Here is a 22,296-nt window from a genome sequence, read left to right as displayed (position 1 = left end):
GAAAATAATTTGTTTCACACAAATCGAGACACAAATTCCATAATGATTCTGCAATCACTCTCAAATATTTTTAGTTGACAAATATTGATCTCATGAAAAAAAAAGGCAGCAGACAAGGACAAGCGCTCAGGTGGAAGGTTACTCATTGGTTGAATTATAGGTCAAGGCTCAAAGGAAAAGCATTGATTGCATTTACGCAGACGATTCCGTAGGTACTACCATAGTATAAGGAAAGGATAGTAAGTCAACCGCCGTTTGACGGCAAGGAAATAGTCACCAGGGGTCGCTACTGTAGTTGGATTTCGTGACTAACCAAAGTGGAGAAGTAACTCGATAATATATGGCGCTGAATCATGAGCTATAGATGGCGCAGAAATAATACGATAATTCATTCAGTGGCGTGGTTGAAAAGGGGTCGCATGACATTGCCAATAATTTTTATGTTATTATTAAGTTACCACTACATTTGAATATTCGAATATTTATTCAAAATATAGAAATCTTCTGACCACTCTATTTCAAATATTTTAGTTCTTCAAAATAACACCAATTTTTTCAGAGAGCTCCACTTTACGGACCAATTTTTGACAGTAAAATTCGAGTTAAACGTGAGTACAAATAGATGGCGCTCAACATCAACAAAACCCAAAAAAGCACTACACTGGCTTACTATCCTCTCCTTATACTATGGTACTACACATAGATGAGTAGATATAGATGTGCAACTCCCGATCGACTCGCCTCCAATCGAAGTGTCCTCCAACTAAGAAAAAAGTCATTTGAAAGCGGGTGATAGAGATAGTGCCGATAGTGGTGCCATCTATCAGCAAATTGGGTAGTAGAACCATTTATCGAAAAAAGAATAATTGATTTATTTCGTCTAATTGATAGATACATACGAAAGATAGATCATTACTGACTGATTTTACAGAGTAGAGAAAATGAAATGACTTCTTAATCCAACTTAACATAATCAAATTAAGATACATTCTCAGATTTCTTATATATTTACAAAATATAACAGCATTTGAAATGATGATTATGTTTATAGGATTTCCTTCAAGGTCTAATTTTGCATAAAAAATGACAATTCTCAAAAACCTCGTAATCCAGGTGGAATACCTATTATATGTAAATCACAACGCTCAATGATTTGATTGTGTAAAAATTCAATCTACGAATTCATCAACCAGCGGTTATATCAACTCGATCTGATCAGACTGTCTTCGGCACAATTATTATTTACATCCGGGCTATTAATGCCAAATTGATGATAAACACATTTTTCTTCGAAATGCTACTAGGTTCACTCAGTATAAAAAAAACCGAATGTTTTGAACGAAACTGTAAATCAGCTTTTATACGGCTAATATTTTTTCTGGAACATTTCCTGTAATATTCCTCCAGAACTTTTGGTGTAGGTTGAGTAAGTACTGTAGTTTAGAAATATGTTAAAAGAGAACTGTGGTCCAGTACTAGACTTATGGATTTCTTGTAGCACAAAAGTATTATTAGGTATCTACTTATTAACTGAATCTGTAGCGAAGATTAATATAGATCCGATAAACAGGTCAAATCCTTACAAAAAAATAAGATTACAAGACTTACAAGAAACACTCTCTATCTCGAAAACAAAGTTTTTGCGAGACTATGTTTATGAGATTTCCTTCAGGGGTTAATTTTACATAAAAAATGACAGTTCTCGAGAACCTCGTAATCCAGGAGGAATACCCATTATACACTGTGTCCGTAAAGTATGAAACAAATTCATTTTCAGTTAAACAGACCATTTTGAGCAATAATCCTGAAACACGTCGATTTTTTATTTTAATTTACCATATTTTAAAATAATAATGTAATGTACAGGGTGAATTACTTTCGAAGAAAGACGTCACCGTCAATTTTTTCAAATGGAACACCCCCATTTTGTCTCAATTTTCCGATTGCTCTAGCTGAGCTGATTCCAAAAATGTATCACATGTTGATTCCAATTGGTACAGCGTGGACTAAAATATAATGGTTTTGTGTGTGCTCATAAAATAACGCGTAACATTCATTATTAGTTAAATTGTCAATATTATCAAAAATACTTATTGTCTAGCGGCAATTGGTTTGAATGTAACACCCTGTAGTTTGTTACATTTTTAGATTAATAAAAATGAGCTGTTTCCAAAGATGTTTGGTACTTATATGGTCTAGCAGACAGAATATGAAAGAAATTATTTCTTATCAATTAAAAAAGACATAGTCGTCCAGTTTTTTGTGAAATGTCATTATTTGTTTAGTAATTTTTTGGTGTTCAATGACAGTTTTGTACTACAATATTTTTGGTATTGTAATGTAACAAACTACAGGGTTTTACTTTAAAACCAATTGCCGCTAGGCAATAAGTATTTTTGATAATATTGTTAATTCAACTAATAAAGAATGTTACGCGTTTCTTTATGATCACACACAAAACTATTGTATTTTTGTCCACGCTGTACCAATTGGAATCAACATGTGATACATTTTTGGAATCAGCTCAGCTCAGATAAAGTAATCGGAAAATTGAGATCATCTTAAAAAAATTACGTTGACGTCATTACTCGAAAGTAATTCACCCTGTATATTAGATTATTTCAAAATATGGTGAATTAAAATAAAAAATCGACATGTTTCAGGATTATTTCTTAAAATGGTCTGTTTAGCTAGAAATAAATTTGTTCCATTCTTCACGGACACAGTGTATATATGTTAGTCACAACGCTCAATAATTTGTTTGTGTATAAATTTAATCAACGAATTCATCAACCTGAGGTTATATCAACTCGATCTGATCCTACTGTCGTCGGCACCATCATTATTCACATACTGGCTATAAATGCCAAATTGATGATGAACAATCGGGTAAAATTTAATGAGATTCTGAAGTAAAAGCTCCGAAGTACTCGAATTGAAATACCAGTACCCAATATTTTAGGATTCTAATACTAAATGAATAATATCATATTAGGTAGATACATCTGAGTAGCCTTTTGTCGGCACTCTGGATTCCATTACTTATTGCGTTAACATTTTCACTCACAAGGATAGGTCATTTCAATAGGTTTAGTACATTCTGTTAACTAGTTTTGAGGTGAACGACGGGAAATGTTTCTTAGTTATTCAGTGTTTAACTTTCAATGTGTGTTTTATCTAAAAAACTAATCAAAATCTTGTTATGAGTGAGCCTTAAAAAATGTTTGGTCATGAGTTGAACGAGCAATGCAAACATGATTTTTAGTTGGTCATAAATTAAAAGAAGAATTCGAAAATTATTTTTATTTTGGAATATTCCAATGGCATACCATTTGTTCTCTAAAAAAATTAAGAGCAATAAATACACTTCAACACTCCTTATCTGGAATATGAAGCCTTTTCGAACTAAAGCTTTATGGAAACATGTCTTTATTTTTTCATGTAGAATAACGCCCTGAAGTTTGTCGCACATATTTACTGACACCCTGTATACCTTAATCGCCTAATCGAATCTACAATTATTATGTTATAAGAAACGCCGACGGCCCATTAAACCAGCATAAAATAAAATATACATAAACGTAATGTGTAAAAGGGGCTTCGATTAAACTGCTGTTATTTATATTCTCAAATAATTCTCTCTGAAAATGTGAACTTGTTGTGAGAAAATCAATTTCCAATGTCTGTAAAATAAGGAATAGAACCCAAACTCACATCCAAACATTTCCAAAACACTGTAACTACTGTAATACTATTTCGTATACCTTTCCTCATCTAATTACCGTTTTGCTATCCCAGGCCTATTCAAACTGCAGGACATGATGAAAGCCCCAGCCAATGCCAAGAATGAGATGTACATAAGACAAGCCAGTCCTTCGTCCTATCGGCAAGTCCTGAGGGAGATAAGGCAGCGGGAGATTTACAAGATGATAGTCGACACAAATCCTAGGAACATACAGACCTTCTTTAGAGCGGTAAGTATAGGAGTTTTGAGAAAACCGTTACCGAATTTTTTATGTGATAATTTCCACTCGAAATAGGAGTCGGTAATAGTTAACAAGAACTGGAAGCTTTCGAAACAAGATTGGTCGAAACTTTAGATCGTGTCCCAACTAACATTTTATACAGGGTGTATCACGGTCGATGGTACGTTAGACGTTTACGGAGAACGGAAAACAAGAATTCATTGAATATTTGGTTTCTTAGACAAGAACAACTGCTCTATTGATCTAAAATATTTTCAGTGCTGCGATGTTGCCGCTTATGTAAAAAAGTAGCAGGTACTTTGTTATTTCAAATGGCACACCCTGTATATTATTGCATCATTAGATGGCTTTTCTGAAAACAATTTTGCTATATACAATATGCTATACTCAATGGTTCATGAGTTAATAGGACTTTTATGAAGAAAATGGTGGCGATTAGGACTCATTAATACTGAAACGTATTTATCCTATAACTTCTTATTTTCGGATATTATGAAACACCTCAAACAACACACATGCTTGAAACAATTTATAGAGTACAGACTATATCTTATAAATTTTTAGATGATCTATAAAACGTCAGAAAGCATCGAACTTCTAACCTAGGTTCGACGTAAAAATGTCCGCGAGATCTACGTTGAAAAGTAATACTTTTTTAGACGACTATTCAACGTAAAGTAAATTCATTTTACAACAAGAACAATTTCTGATTTTTTTGAGCTTATCCTGAATAGGTATTATGAGGATATATTTACTTAATTTCAATCACTCGGTTATGTCTATATATAATTAGATTTTTGATATTTTGATTTGATCATATATCTGATTATACAACTCATGTTCTCATGAACCAATAGAATCCGTAAATTTCCCATAGTTTCGGCGTATCTATTTGTTTTCAATTTCAAAAGGATTTGGAACGAATTATTTAAAAGACGTTATATTAATGACCCCTTAACATTTTATTTTATCAGATATTTAAAGAATGGATTTTATTTTCTGAAAATTAAAAGAAAATTGACATTCGATAGATTCAAGAACATGGTGGTCATAAAGAGATATGGCTAGATACTTTTACAATATCCGCAAATATAGATTTATATTATCGCATCTGAAATTTTTGGAGAAGATACAATTCAAATCAGATCAGATTGTGAGTATGAGTATAAATAATATTTTTTTAAGATCTGATAATTCTGTGATCCTGAATAGTGTACCTATTCGGTCTGACAAATTTTATATTATTCATATATAAAAGTGGTCTCCAAATAGATGCAAGGAATTCAGGACTTGATGAAAATAGGCCGGGATAGTTAATATACTTTTTTCAAGCCAAGAGTGATGTGTTGCCTATACACTGCGTCCGTAAAGTATGGAAAATATTCATTTTCAGCTAAACAGACCATTTTCAGAAATAATCCTGAAACACATCGATTTTTGATTTCAATTTACCGTATTTTAAAATAATAATCTTATATACAGGGTGAATTACTTTCGAGTAATGACGTCACCGTCATTTTTTTTTAATGGAACACCCCTATTTTGTCTCAATCTTTTGATGATTCCAGCTGAGCTGATTCCAAAAATGTATCATATGTGGATTCCAATTTTTATAGGGTGGACAAAAATTCTATAGTTTTGTGTGTGCTCATAAAGTAACGCGTAACATTCTTCATTAGTTGAATTAACATTATTGTCAAAAATACTTATTGTCTAGCGGCAATGGTTTGAATGTAACACCCTGTTATTTGTTACATTTTTAGATTAAAAAAAATGAGCTGTTTCCAAACATGTTGGGTACTTGTGGTCAAGCAGACAGAATATCGTCGGCTAAGAGTGTAAATCTGCTATGTCCAAAATGAACAATTTCACAGGAGACCAAAAAAAACCGTACAGTACAGTGTTATAATTATAATAATAAGAGAGTTTATTTATGAAAATACATTCAATAAACTCTATTGAATGTATTTTCATGAATAAACTCTCTTGTTATTATTATTATTATTATAACACTGTACTGTACGGTTTTTTTGGTCTCCTGTGAAATTGTTCATTTTGGACATAGCAGATTTACACTCTTAGCCGACGATATGAAGGAAATTATTTCTTAGTTTTATACATTTTTTCTAAAAATGTAACAAACTACGGGGTGGTTCATTCAAACCATTGCCGCTAGACAATAAGTATTTTTGGATAATATTGTTAATTTAACTAATAAAGAACGTTACGCGTTACTTTATGAGCACACACAAAACTATTGTATTTTTGTCACCCTGTACCAATTGGAATCAACATGTGATACATTTTTGGAATCAGCTCAGCTAAAGTAATCGGAGAATTGAGACCATTTAAAAAAAATGACGGTGACGTATTTACTCGAAAGTCATTCACCCTGTTTATTACATTATTATTTCAAAATACGTTAAATTAAAATCTAAAATCGACGTGTTTCAGGATTATTCCATTATTTCTTAAAATGGTCAGTTTAGCTAAAAATGAATTTGTTCCATACTTTACGGACACAGTGTTGATGGTAACAGGTGACGCCATGAGAAACTGCTTCAGTAATGAAAATCGGTAGGAGGCAGTCGTTCTATTGTATCGAATGTGTTCTTGGTATCGAAGTTTTATTAGAGATATTTCGATTTCTCCAATTAATAATTTGATTAAAGGTAGAAAAAACTTCAGGCAATTGAATGAACCCCTCGAGCCGAGGAAGCATTCTTTAAAATCAAAAAGGCTTTGGTAGCTTCGCCCATACTAATTTCCCCAGACTTCGATAGTCCTTTCTCTATACAGAGAGATGCCTCCGCTACTGGAGTTGGTGGTGTGCTGACTCAACACCATGATACCGGTGAAAAACTTATAGCTTATGCAAGCCGTTCTCTTTCCCGAGCAGAGCGAAATTATTCCGTTACTGAACGAGAACTGTTAGCTCTATTATTTTGCTTATAAAAATTTAGACCTTACGTTGAAGGAGTCAGATTTAGTCATAACAGACCACCATTCTCTATTATGGTTGAGCAAATTATCTAACCCTTCAGGAAGATTATCACGGTGGGCAGTTTGCTTTTGAATTGATACACCCAAAGAAAAAAAATCATGTTTTTCCAGATTTTCCTAGCCGTATCCATGAGTCAAGTGAAGTATCAAATGAATAATGTATTATTATAATTATTATTAGGTATAAAGTCATTCAAAGACCTTATTAAGTTCTTTATTAAATTTGGCCTTGCTTTCGGTAATTTACATGGCCATCTTCAGGGCACTGAAAACAATTTTTTACAGTACGAAAGACTATGAAAAACCAACAAAACGCATTAGTTATCTAAATCTGAACTTACAATTAATCTGAACCTAACAATGAAAAATTAGGCAGAACCATAACAATGAGAGTCACCTTTTGATAAAACTTCCTGGTCACACAATTAAAATCTCAAAAATAGGTATAATCCACAATTCAATTATCTTAAAAGTACAATAGATATCTGTAAAAACACATGGCAACAAGAACGTAAACACTCAGAAACTATGGAAATTGACACCGACAACAAATTTAAACTACTAAAACTTCAGTCGACCACAACAGCGTTGTGTTAGCTATACTATTCTGATAAATTTTACTGAAATTATCTTCATTTTATTTCTAATATTTATCACTTCATTATTTTCTTATTTAATTATTTTTATTCGTTATTAGGTCAACCTCATTGTTTCAGGCAAATAATAAAACAGTTCATTATGTAATATTGTTGTTTACTTTGTGTTATAAAAACATTCATTCAATTCTGCATAACATCCATTTTTCATAGTCTTAAATTGAAGAAACATATTTGTTATACAATAGATGGCGCTAACACTTTCTGACTCTGTGACTAGATTTAACGGAGTATTTAAATATTTAATCTCCAAAGACTCAATAAATAAGCGTTTAAACTTATTATTTCATACTGATACATTACAAAGGAATAAATGCTTAGTTACCGTAACTATAAACATTGTCATAACTCCCTTGGGAGTTAAACAGGGCAGTTATAGATCTTTAACTCCCTCTAAAGTGTTCACAAAAACAAACCGACAGTTGTCGAATTTACCACTAAAGTTGTTACCCGAATTGCAAGGATTTTCTATTAAACGGTTGTTACTGTTAATGACTGTATTCAAACATGAAGTTGTTTCCCTTCTTTCATCTGACATGCCAGCTAACATTCTTGCAGTTTTGTTTTTCAATTCCATGCTGTCGGCCAAATACCCTTCTGTCACCGTTGAACTTCGCCATCCACCATGTCTCTTCAATGTTGTCATATTTGCTCCTGCATTGACCAAGGCAGTCGCAGAAGTCCTTCGCAGACAATGTCCTGTGAATGTTTCTGGATTCGGCAATTCCAAAAAACTAGCAATTTTGCTTGGAATTTTCCCGAATGTATTTTTTCCAACCGGTTGAACTGAGCAACATTACAGTTTCACTCGTGTTTTTACTATCGATATGGTTAACTTCCATCCACTGCAGAAATTTTTCATATTCCTTTTTGTACTTAAGTTCCGACTTTATCGGTAGTAGTACGGAACGAGCTTTTTCAGCCTTTTCCAACAAATCTCTTGAAATCTCAATTCTCTCTGAGTTTGCATTCATTTTCACAAATTTGAATATGATGAGAAACACGATATGACAAATATCTACAATGTTGTCAGTGACATTTCCATGGCAACCATGCCTACTTAATTCTTAATAAAGATAATTCGTTTTGTTCTGAAAACCAAAACAATTTGGTTTTTATATTTCATGCAGTATGAAATAAAATTAATTATCTATCTTGTGAGTTATTGGATTTTAACCACCTCGGGCAACGCAACAATCCCTCGGGACTTACGTCCCTCGGGATTGAAATCTGTTGCCCTCTGTGGTTAAAACCCTCATAACTCCCTTGATACATAAATAACTATTATCTACCGTTCTTAATATCGTAGCGTCCTCAAAATTCATGCGGTGACCTGTCCCAACTGTGTGCGTAGACAGACCAGTCGATGACTTCAAATTTGTCTCTGGTGTTCTTTCAATCTAGTTTTAAGGTTTCTCCCAGTCTGAAGTGAAGTATGTCTTATATCAATAATTGAAGAAGGTTAGATAATTGGTATCGTAATATGCGTCTTGAAATCCAAAATAGTCACAAAATTTTCCACAATGGGAGGTTGAAAATGGCACTCTTTACAAATTAAAAAAACAATTAATGTTCCGGTTCAATCAAATATTTATGATTGGAAAACCGTGATACCAAAAGACAAACGAAGTGAAATAATAAGAACCTTTCACGATCCTCCAATCTGCAGTTACCTAGGTTTTCATAAAACGGTCACCAGAATCAATGAACTCTCTTATTGGCCTAAAATGAGGTTTGATATGCTTGAGTTTATCCGTCAGTGTAAAATCTGTGGAGCTCAAAAGATTTATAATAAATTCGGACTAGCTTTGATGGGAAAAAAAAAACTTAAATTTTCCGTGGCAAGTAATTGCTTTGGATTTAATGGGTCCATATTCAAGATCTATACATGGCAACACATTTTTGGTAGTCATAGCGGATTGGTTCACTAAATATGTTATACTGCATCCCATGCGAAAAGCGACGGCAGAGAATATAGTTAAATTTTTAGAGTCCGACGTATTCTTGAAGTTTATTTATTATTTCGGATAACGGCTCTCAATTTGCCGGCCGTACTATGAAGAAATTGGCTGAATCTTATAGGGTCCAAAAGATTTGATATACTGCCGTTTATTTAACTCAATGCGACTTCGTTGAAAGAGAGAAAGAAACTGTAGGGACTACTATTCGCTGTAATATCGAAGACTTGAAAATCATTTCGACTGGGACGAAGATATCCAAAAAATTGCATTCGCTTCAAGCATGTATGAAGTGACAGGGTATTCCCCGGTTTATTTGAATTTTGGACGAAACGTTCCTACTAGTGGCGATTATTATGGACAAATAGATTCTACTGACTATGCTGAAAATATTGAACCGCTAGCTAACATTATCCATAATATCAAAAACAGGCTTCATAAAGCTTATAATAGAAACGCCTGAACTAATTTACGACGAAAGCAATATTTTTTAATGTGGGTGAAGAAATTTGCTTCGAATTTAGCATCCAAATATGTGTTGCGTAGAATATACAGGAAAGCGTCGAATTTTTGTTATTATTTAACAAATTAAGATGGGTTGCCTGATGGTAAATGGCATATTAAGGATTTGAAACCTGTGAAGGCGACATTCTTCGGATCGTAGATTATATATTCAATATTTCCTCGGGCGCCAATTGCGATAGGTTTTATAAGGTCGCAATTCCTTACGTCGTTCACTATTATCGACCCTGGGTAGTTTTTAAACATTTGGAGAAGGGTTCGATTCAATCTAAGGTGAGAGCGATTGACCAGTGGTGATTCCTTCTGCTAAATGGAAGTAAATGTCTAAGACAAATAAAAAACACTCTGACGAAACACACTATATTTAACACTATTCGTTCTCTTATGTACACCATCAAATTATATACAATACTATCCTATATATACAATGATGCAAAAGGCTACTTAACACCAAAAGTAAATATTAAAAATGCACCACGGTACGGAACGAGAACTGAGCGAGGTGAGCAGGTGACGTATCAAGCAGCAGAAATGAGTAAGCAGTGAGCAGGCAAAATGAGCAATGATAAAAACGGTTAAGTGCGGATAAGCTTGGAAAGCATTTAGAATGATGTGTGGAATGCAGTCTAATATGTCAGATGTGACAACCTATCCTGTGTTCCGCACGGAATGGTTTGATACCTCTCCATTCGAAAAAAACAATCCTGAACAATATATTCGAATCAGGTCTTATATCGGCGCATCCACCAATTCAAGACCAAGGTCAGACCGGACTCCAAGAAAACGAGTTCTACCTGGTGGTTCCAAATAAGAGTTCCTCGCAATAAGGAACACGACAGACCGACTCCACTTGAGAAAGAAAGATCTCAGAAATAAATTTCACTCAGCGCATCCACCAATTTACGACTTGAGTCAGACCGGACAGGGATAGGGAGTTTTGCCTGGTGGTTCCAAATGAGAGTTCCTTGCAATAAGGAACCCGACCTACCGACTCCACTTGAGAAAGAAAGCTCTTAGAAATAAATTTCACTCAGAGTATATCTCAGCGCATCTACCAATTCACGACTCGAGTCAGACCGGACAGGGTAATAAGCCTAAAAGACCGCGGTGATTCGGAGATCAGAAATAAGCGACCCCTCTCCCCAAGATAGGGAGTTTTGCCTGGTAGTTCCAAATAAGAGTTGCTAGCAATAAGTAACCTGAAAGACAAACTCCATTTGAGAAAGAAAGATAAAATAATAAATTACACTCGGAAAGAAGCGATGAAACACAGAAAAGTCACCGGTAATACAGACAGGAATAAAACGGGTCTTACCAATCCTAAGGACTTCTTACTTCACCACACGAACTCAAATTCTTTTCGTGCACGAGCTAAGTGTCAAATTTACAACTATAAATTACTGCACTAAAGACGTCCAATGTTCAAAAAGAAAATTTTTAACTAAAAATTCAACTCTAAAATATTACTCCAGGAAAACCACAAAGCAATCTTAAGCGGCTCAATAATTATCAGAAAATATTTAGCTCGAATACATCGACAGGAGTAACTAGAAAAACATCTTTTTACCTCAAAGACACCTGCAAGAATAATTAGAAAAATATCTTTCTACTTCGACGACACCGATAAGAATCATCCTTCTTTTCCAAAATATCTCACTTGTAATGTCGGTTGGAAGGGAAAAATTTCGAGAAAAACAAACGACGACATGTAAAAAAGAACATATTCTTTCATCTATCGAGGTGTCGCATGGCTGAGATTTTAAATTGCATCGTTATATTTCCATGAAATATAAATAAACCAGAAATTATTCTTTATTCTTATTGCGGAATACTGATATCGCCTACGATAATCATGGACGCCTAGTTTGTCTTCTATGTGTGTGGTTTGTCTTCTATGTGTATTTCTTTGTTGTGTATCACGTCACGTCCAACAAGACATCATAAAAATAACTGAGGTTGTTTACATCTTCTCTAAAGTTTACATTGCTGTTTCTCCTGATGGAGCCTTGAAGAAGGAGGAAATCGCCTCCGAAACGTTGGCAAAAGTAAACTTGTGAGAAAAAATAAAGCATTGTCCACATTCCTGAAAAGTTTTTATATTATATTGTGTATCATGGACGAATACCAAACTGACGTTATTGATAAAAATTGAAGTGAAATTCGTAAAGTTCTCTTTCTCTTTATCATCTATTATATTCATAAAATCCTCAAAAAAGGGTTAAGTTGTATATTTTTCTTTTCGTCACTTGTGTATTTATGTAGATGTAATATAACTGAAAAATTTTGATATTCAGATTTACTCTAACAAAGGAATGCATCCGTCATTCAAACGTCCCATCATTTTAAGTGAAATGAAAATTTTTTATTCATTATTAAAATATAATTTATTGCAATCAAACAATTTTAAAAACTTATTATTGATGTTTGAATGTAACTTTGTTTCAATATTGTGAATTTCTGCCATGAATAAAAAAATGACTTATATCTCATTTATGAAATACTTGTGTGAATATAAGAGGTGTTTGTTCGTCCTGGGTTTTTGTCCCTTCCATTTGTGGTGAATTCAGAGATCAGAAGCACGACTCAAAATAAACGACTGGGCTCGGGAATTTTGAGTTGTGACAAAGACGTTAAAAACCAGAAATAAAAAACAGCTCGCCGCTGTGATTCAAAAACCCTTTCTATAAGGTGAGTTAAAAGACGGAATTCCGTACCTTTACTGGAAAATTTTGTAAATCGTTTCACTGGTTTTTTTTGGGTCATCCTTCTGAAAATTTTCGAGTGCCCATTTAGTGCCCGAAAGAAGATATCATATTTAATATCGTCCCAGCGAACGTTTGATTGACCATTGTAGAAGACAAGACACCATCACCAAGTCAACACCTTCAACAACTGTAATAATTCTCCAAAGTGAGTACATATTGATGCTGTCCCGAACAACAGGAAAATAAATAAGTGTATTTCAATTGTGAGGATTTTGTTCACCTATCACCATATTATTTCTGATTTTTTTGTCATTTGTTTTATTATTAGGTTATCACAAATTGGAATATTTTAATTACAATCAAACTAAGCGGCGCCCTCCTAATATAAATTTTCGGGTGAATTATATAATTGATCTGAATGAGATCAAAGACCTGTCAACAAAAAAAAAAAATCTTACACTCTTATTGCGGCAAGCAAATATATTTTTGTAAATTTAAGAGATTAAATATTTTCTTTTCTTCATAATGAATTTCATAATATTATTTCAACTCTATATAGTGATTTTCAATCGAGGAATTTGGATCAAGGGAGCAATGAAAGTAACAAGCTGAACCGAGAACTGATGCTTTACATAAAATTTACTGTTCGAATCAAGAGAAATAAACCAGATCAATCAACCCATTCACATCAAAAAATCTTACGATATTCTTTTTGCCATAAAGAATTGGAACAAATTTGAGTTATGTCATTTGAGTAATCCATTATGAACCCGCACACAAAACTATAGATATTGGAAATTCTATTGATAACATAGATAAAGCAAAATATGAAAACTCATTATCCAATATTTCATGAGTTATCACACACAGACGATATACACGATATACACATCCTATCTGCCATGTATACGCAGCTTACTGCATAATATTATTTCAACATTACATTTAATTATTCCATTATCGGGAACTATATAGATTTATTCAGAAGATATGCAAATACATTTCACTGTGCATCCGTATAATTGTGAATTTATTGGCACAAATTTATGTGGATACAAATTTTCTGACGCATTTTCTGCTCATAACACACTGAACGTTTATTTTGAAAAAATTAAGATGTCTAAGTTGAAATAGAGGAGTAACATAACCAAAAGTAAAACATTCAGACTAACCTGCCTTTTTATATTTTCTTCTTCACTGACAATATCCATATCCCCCTCATAAAATGGACCTCTCAGCTTCTGGAGAACAGAATTAAGTATATGATTTAGTTGTTGCATTCGTTCCCTCTTAAAAAGACTGCCCAACATAATTATTTAATTATGACATTATGGCACTAAGTCATGGAGTAAATATATGTTCATTGCTAACGATGTCTCCCAGGTATGATTGTATGTCTTCTTCAGACACCTGTTCGCCTGCAATTTTCCCAACACATATCCATCTTCTACGGATTGCACCCTTTACTGGATTATTTGCAATATTTGTTTTTGTTCCATAACGCACTTCCTTCATTTCCTTTATTCCCATTTTCCTTTTCTACTTTCAACTTGAATCCATTCTTCATTGTTTTCAGATTCTTGTAAGAAAGATCTCGATAACGCCGTATTTTCATCTGCAGTGGCAAACTTAGTAATACATCCCGGTTCAAGGTCTGTAGATTACACAGGTTGTCTCGTAACTTATATTGAAGAGTGGAGTAACACGTTATTCGGTGTCTGTCAAGTTCTATAGAGTGTCTGTATAGCCATTGTCCATAATTGACAGACATTTTATTGTAGCTATTTTATGATTGAAGATATTAAAGACTATTTAGGATAGGCTAAAAATGATATACGCGATCAAACTAATAAGAAAATCCGTGAAAACCCACGATTTCATTGCAATCAAATGTTATTTATTTGAATGTGTAAACCGAGTGACATCACGAATGGTTGACGCTGATTGGTTGAAAGTTACGAGACAACCTGTCTAAATCTATAGACTTTGATCCCGGTTTTACCTCATCAGGCATCGACAGTTGGTTATAAGAATTGTTTATATTAATTCTGGCACTCTCAAATGACATTTGCGGTCGGCGAGGATCATGCGCTCTAGTTGTGTTCTCCACTACCACAAAACTATATGTGTTACCTAAGGCGGCATTGTCGGGAAGTGCTATCTTATCTTGAAAAGTTGTATATACAGATTTCTTTGTAGGGTTTTTGACTGTTTTTTTTTGTTGTTCGAAATTGGAGATCTTATCTTTCAGGAGATTGTTATTCTCAATCAAAATAGAGTTCTTACTTTTGTTTTCTTCGAGGATTGACTTCAAGTATTCAATTTCAATACGAAGTATTTTATTCTCAGTTTTAAGGAAAATTTCATCATTCATTTGATCTTCCTCTGTTGATACAAGGTGGCATGAAGAATTTTTCCTGTTTTCTGCATTGATTAAACAAGAGGGATGAAATATATCATCACACTTGGAATATTTGATGTATTCATCCACTTTTCGGTTGCAATGATTGCTTAAGCTACGGTTTCCTAGAAAAGCGGTGGCGTTATCTAGCGGCCGTAATATAACGTTGGGTGATGTCTACCATACGTTCTCTATGAATAGCATCGGGGTAGGTTTCCTAGAGTACGTTGAGTGTCACCGTAACGTCAAATAGCGGTGCCGTCAGTTGCATGACGGCCGTCATAGCGGTGGTGAACAGTAGTTCAACGTTTTTCGCGTGTAGCGGTGCGCATACAATGAGTGGAAACGTGAATTGGACGAGTGAAAATGATGAACAATTGATTGATTTTGTCAAGAATCATGAAGCTTTATATAATATAAAATGCAAAGAGTATAGACAAGCCCAGATGAAGCACAATTTGTGGAAAGAAATTGGAGTAACACTGCAGATGGCGACGCACTAAAATTCGAAATGCACCCTCAGTTTCACGATTTTTGAACATGACACTCTCCTCCAAACGATTGTTTTCGTCTTCTGATGACTCTTCATCATCCAAAAATACTAATAATGCTATGTCCAAACCGTCCATTTTTCACCAGTGCACAATCTACTACTCTCGAGTGAGTATTGACCACTGAGTGACGATTGAATACGGTCGGACTACTTCCTAGGAAACCACAGGTTGGTCACCGCAAAGACGGTCGTTATTAACCACCGCAAAATGACGGCCGCTAGATAACGCCACCGCTTTTCTAGGAAACCGTAGCTTTATTCTATCGGAATTTTCCAACAAACTCGGACTCGCTGCGCGATCATCTTGCACATCTTCACACGTTGACATATCGAATCAAAATCATATTGTTGCAAAGACAAAAGCATTCGTTGCAAACGGAAAGAACATGAGCTCAATTTTCGCATATATTTTTTGAGTTTTAGTCAAAGATCTCGACGCATAAGCACAAGATTTACCTTCTTGCAATAACACTGCTTCTAATTCGAATTGATTCGAATCAACAGATAGTGTTACTGGTAATTTTGGATTGAAATATTGAAGTGTTGAATTACTGGAATTGAAAATTTCTAAAACGTCGAAACGTCAAAAAATAATCAGTGTAATCCCGAATGATTGGCTGGAAATTGGAATAATGCATTGCTAAGAGTTTACAAACCAAAATGTCAGATTTCGACATGTGAAAAAGTAATCATGATAGTTTCGCGGTTCTATCCAAACCATTAGAACACCAAACTTAACGCACTTCATTCTTCCACATGAGCACTGCCGAAATGCTGAGCATATTATATTCAATGTAAAAATGTGTGGCCTATGAAAAAAATAAACACGTACCGGGTTTTTCACCATAATTTGCACCCCCCCCTTTAATTTTGTTACTAAAAGATGGGTACAGAAAAATGTTTTCTACAAAATTTTTACGAAATCGATAAGTGTTTTTCAAAATGATTTCACAAAATGAAATATATACAGAGTGTCCAACATATTTATTGCAACTTCATTTTTTCAAATGGAACACCCTGTATATTTTCTATATTTGACTAGCTCTTTTCTTCCTGATTACGAATATATAACATATGTTTGGTCTATCTCTCTTATTCTGAGTACCACAGAGTTTCAAATTTTAAGAACCACGTGGCAAGCTAAGTAACCAGTTTTCAAGTGGTAGGCTGCGATAACTCAAAATGCCTTTTTTTGAGTTATCTCGTTGGCAACGACATGACATTCGTTTTACACTATAAATTGTAATTGGATGATTAGGATGTAACTCCATATATTCTCTCCTTGTAGCGTTCTTATTTTTATTGTTCTTTTAAAAAAGTGAAAATATTTTTTGGCGAGTCTGTCTCGAGCCAATATTTATGTGCGCCCTCTCCCGGGGGTATTGTGTTTCGTCCCGAGATCGCTGGTGGACTCATCGGTTAGGCTATCCAGCGATCTCTGCCTAAGACACACCTTCCCACACCATTTGGTGAGAAGTGAATCGGTTGCTTCGCGTCGACCCCTTTAACACGCATAAGTTTCGTTCCTCCGTCACTGGGGCCCTCCCCAGTGGCGGCTTCTCATAAAGCTCCACCTAGCAACAATAAACACAGCATTCGGTAGCCTAGACGTTAAGCGGTAGACTCACTCACCGAGATGCGACAAGGTGCCGGGTTCGAGTCCCGGCGGCTCCCGATAATAATAAATTCCCCAAGCGTCTGTGACACGGCACACACAAATATACCAAAGTCACACTGATGAGTCCGGTGTGTGTGCCAGGGACGAAACGCATAAGTAGGCATACGTGAAATCCTACAATTTAAAATTTTTCTGTTTCTGTGTAGTGTATATTCGATGAACAGTTTCATTTATCGTTGCCAACGAGATAACTCAAAAAAGGTTACTTAGCTTGCCAGCTGGTTCATAAAATTTGAAACTCTGTGGTACTCAGAATAAGAGAGATAGTCCAAACATATGTTATATATTCATAATCAGGGGAAAAAGAACTAGCCTACTATATTTACAGGATGTTTCATTTGAAAAAATTAAGTTGTAATCAATATGTTGCCACTCTGTATATATTTTAATTTGTGAAATCATTTTAGAAAACACTAGTCGATTTCGTGAAACTTTTGTAAAAAATATTTTTTTGTACCCCTTTTAGAAACAAAGTTAAAGGGGGGGTCAAATTATGGTGAAAAACCCGGTACCTTCATGTATACGTGTAGTAAAAAATTGTTTTTCATTTAAATTGATGCCAATATTCAATCAAGTCGGTAAAAAAAAAATTTGATTGAACGTATTGTTTGGGAATAATCAAATTCTCATCCTCAAATTTCGCGCTGTAATGTAAACAACGGAGAGATCGATTTCAAATTCCTTAATAATTTCCACCTGAGAGCGTAATAATAAACGAAGAGTGAAATATAATGCCTAAACCACGTGAAAATGAATTTAACATGTACTCCTTGCAAGAAACTCCACAAAAAATAATAGTTTTCGTAGTTATGAGGAAAGAAAAAGAAACAAAATAAAAGAATGATTCGCATTCATGATTTCTACCATAAAAAAAGTTCAAGAGTAGGGTAATTTTCAAGTCAACGAGTTGCTCAGATCTTCAACTTCCCAGAGAAATTTTCCGCAATAATATTTATTGTCGCATTTTTCCACCCTAACTCTCCAAGAAAGTTCGGTGAACTTGGGGGAACATTCGAAAGTTCGGAGGTGAGAATTGAATCAGACTGCTTGTTTTTCTTATTTCTGTCCTGATTTTCATTCTATTCAACCGCTGCTTTTTCGGAACACGGGTTTCATGAAGTCTCTGAGGGAGATGGTGAAACATTAGGATCGATAGCTTCAAGAAAATGATTCCTTATATACCTATCTTCAACATGACTCGATGCTGAGCTGCATAAGGAATATTACAGCCACAAAAATAATTTGTTCATTTTGTATTTTGGCTATATCGCAGTTTCACATCGAAACTTCAGCATTTCGTTGTGTTCCAATTCTGTGACACAAAAAATTCAATGAAATTTATAAAATTAATGGATACCGAATGAAATTCAATTTTTTTGAAATTTAGATATTGTGTCGTCTGAATATTCCGAGAATGACTAGATTAATTTATTATATTATATTAGACGACCTTATTGTACTAAAAATGAATGGATTACGGATGACATTGTGAATGGGTCTAGGGAGTTGAAGCGTCTGTTCTGGGCTGCAAAAGTCTCGGGTGACGTAGGCATCGAAATTTGCCCACCCTGTACATTGTGAATATGTCTATTCGGTTAGGTCGGTTTCCGGGCAGCTTGAAGATCGGCAAAGTTTTAAAGATTTAAAGTGTGTTAGGTTCAGATGTCATTAAGTATAATTATAGTTAACTAAGTTAATAGCTTATCAACAAATACAGGAAAATGGTATTGGTTACCAAAGGCCCGAACGAAGCATACAAAGAAGAAATCATCTACAGAGAAATAGGATTTTACAGACCTTCGAAGAAAATAAAAACTCAGTATTCGTAAAGCATCCCAACAACGCAATATTTCAGGAAACAGAATATAAGGAACACTTAAAAACAACAATTACATAGCATACCACTTCTACTTATTAGTGGGCAATAGAAAATCCGCATGCATTTCGCCTTAGAAATTTTCAAAATGAATTTAAATTTAATATTTGAATAGGAATAATTTCATGAAAGGATTTCGAAGCAGTCAAAACATATTAAAGAAAACGCGAATTATTCTTTCAACTTTAACACCCTGTATCTCGGAAACGAAGCATTTCCGGACCCATGTTCATAGCATTTTTTTTGCTTAAAATGATGTGATCTATCACCCATTTCATTTTGTCGGAAACAAATCAGAACACCCTGTATATATATGATATATATTTATATATATATATATATATATATATATATATATATATATATATATATATATATCAACAATTTTAATTCCCAATATACAACAATAGTTATAAGTTAGATAAGGGGTGTGGAAAAATTGATAAGTGTTATAATGTCACTCTTCTTTATTTCATTTAGTCGACGTTTCGATCCCGATGGGGACCTTCTTCAGGACTCTACAATAGCCATAGAAAACAGTCAAAATAAGGCAATCACAAAACATGTAAAAATAGTACATACCGAAATACAGAGTTGTAAAGATCTTATTTGAACACAAATCAATAGCTCTCAAGAAAGCAACTAACAAGAACATCAACAACTTCAGCGAAAAAAGTTCTGATACTTCGTTAGTAAAGGAGTAGAAATCAATTAAAATAAGTAAATAAGGTAAACAGAATAATCAACAAAATGAGAGGTTGTCAAAAATGTTGTCAACCAGACTTGAAACATAGAGTAGCATTAAATCACATTGGTCGCAGTAATTCACTCTCACCGAACTCAGAACAAATGCGACTTTTTGAAAGATTCCATGAACCGAAACCAATCCCCTCTCACAGAAATGGCCTAGAACACAGAATTCATTTTCACGTTATCCCTACGACTGCTGAACTTGTTGAAATTCTTTCTGTATGTGATCCATCCAATTCTCTTCCACCGAACTGGTCATAATGAATCAAATAAGAATAGATGGAGCTGATATTATTTACACCCCTCCTGTAGTTCATCGAACAGGTTTGGCGTTTAATATGATACATCTCTAAGAAACATCTTTTTCTTCCACTAACTTCAATTTCTAGGATTTTGGTGGAATCATAATTCATTGGATGATCTTTGTCCCGGGTATGGTCTGCTAGGGCACAAATCTTACTTGAATTCTTGATGTCGCTCTTGTGTTGAGCAATCCGTCTCTTCAAAAGCTGAGACGTCTGACCAATGTACACCTCACTGCATATTGAACAAGGAATGCAATATACCACACCACTCATGTTATCAACAGTCATCCTATCTTTCACTCGACTGTATAATCTGTCAATTTTAAAATAAGATTTCTGAATCAACATAATTTCTGTGGTCTTTAGGAGGTTAATTAATGCGTTTGTCATACCATTAATTAGGGGAATAGACAAGTAAAGAATTTAAGGGGTGTTGGAAAAACTTCAATTGTTACTATCTTCTTTATTTCATCGGTCGACGTTTCGATCCTTGGTTGGGATCTTCTTCAGGACTTCTATAAAACAAACAACATACAAATATAACACAAACATTGCAGAAAAGACAACATGTTAAAACGCACCGAAATGCGAAGAGCTACCAGATCTTAAGTTGCACTGAATCTTATACAGATTTGGAGGAAAAATTATTTTTGAACACAAAATAGTCTTTAATACAATAACGTCTTTGATATCACACACTTCTTTATTCTCTTGAAAAATTCTTTTGAAAAACTTTCTTCATTCATCTGACAACTGCGTAAAAACGAAAGGGGTAGGGTTAGGTCGGGTTCATAGAACATCATAGATCTTCAACTGACATTCGAGAACATAGAACTTGATGAGATCAACAATTCACTCTCACTAAATTGGTTTGAATGTATTAGTAATGTTATAAGTAACATTTATTCATATCTAATACATTCATACCAATTTAGTGAGAGTGAATTGTTGAAGCGCCAAAAATATCTGATTCTCATTCATACCAAACGAGACATGGTGCATTATTGAGGACACCAGAATATAGGACGAAACTTTATGAAAATTGTCCTATGTTTGGTGGTATAAGACTCTTCCACTCTCTGCCTGTATCTATAAAAAATGACTGCGGTCATAGAAGCTTCAAAAAAAAATTAAAAAATCTTTTATGTGAAAAGGCATATTATACAATGAGGGAATATTTGACTGATGATTTCTGTGTTTAGTATGGCTAGATAAATTGATGTCGACCTTCTATTTATTATAATATAAAGTATTTTATTTTTATATGGGCTATAATTTTTATATGTGTATCTGAAAATCAACTTTGAATGACATTGTATGATATATCGTTGAATTCAGCGTTAAAAGTTATTTCGAAAAGTGTCATAAAATATACAGGTCCGTGTTGAAAAAAATGAGGTTGAGGGTGGCCCAAAAAGCACGAAACGTTGGATACGAAATCTGATTACGTCAAATTGAGGACAATTTTCTGTCGAATGAAAAATTCCTGTAACATTTTTTGATAATATTCGAAATAAAGTGGGAAAAAAAGAAAAATCAAAATGACAGAATGTACTTTTCTTATGATATCTCAATAATTGGGCCTGATAATCTCGATTTGTTAAAACTGCTTGATAATGCTTCTATGCATGCAACTTTTTCTCCATTTGACCGACTTCTAACTCTTATGGTTTAAAAGTTACCAATACAATCCCATTGAAGAAGTGGCCACCCTGTATACTCACTAAGTCCTAGATGCTTGATATTTCTCTTGAGATTTTTGGGCACTATTCCAGTTGTTGAGATGTAGCTAGTTGATATATCCAAAAATTCTCAATATCCTCGACAGTTGGATAACTTCCTGGTGTTACTGACATATTATAGAAGTTTCTTTCGGAGTTTTCAAAAATCATATTATCCTGTT

General features: G+C 34.2%; 1 protein-coding gene across 3 annotated transcripts in view; it reads left to right on the top strand.

Moving 5' to 3' along the window:
- The window catches only part of LOC123672345 (glutamate receptor ionotropic, kainate 2), a 730,109-nt gene that overhangs the window by 522,594 nt on the left and 185,219 nt on the right, over positions 1-22,296 (top strand). For all 3 annotated transcript variants that reach the window (XM_045606425.1, XM_045606423.1, XM_045606424.1), the window contains exon 5: positions 3,799-3,974. In XM_045606425.1, the coding sequence (XP_045462381.1) occupies positions 3,799-3,974 (176 nt within the window). The remainder of the gene's footprint in view (positions 1-3,798; positions 3,975-22,296) is intronic.

This window comes from Harmonia axyridis, chromosome 2, assembly GCF_914767665.1.
Source record: "Harmonia axyridis chromosome 2, icHarAxyr1.1, whole genome shotgun sequence".
Lineage (NCBI taxonomy): Eukaryota > Metazoa > Arthropoda > Insecta > Coleoptera > Coccinellidae > Harmonia > Harmonia axyridis.
The sequence above is the reverse complement of the archived record's forward strand: the minus strand, read 5'-3'. Positions and strand labels throughout refer to the sequence as shown.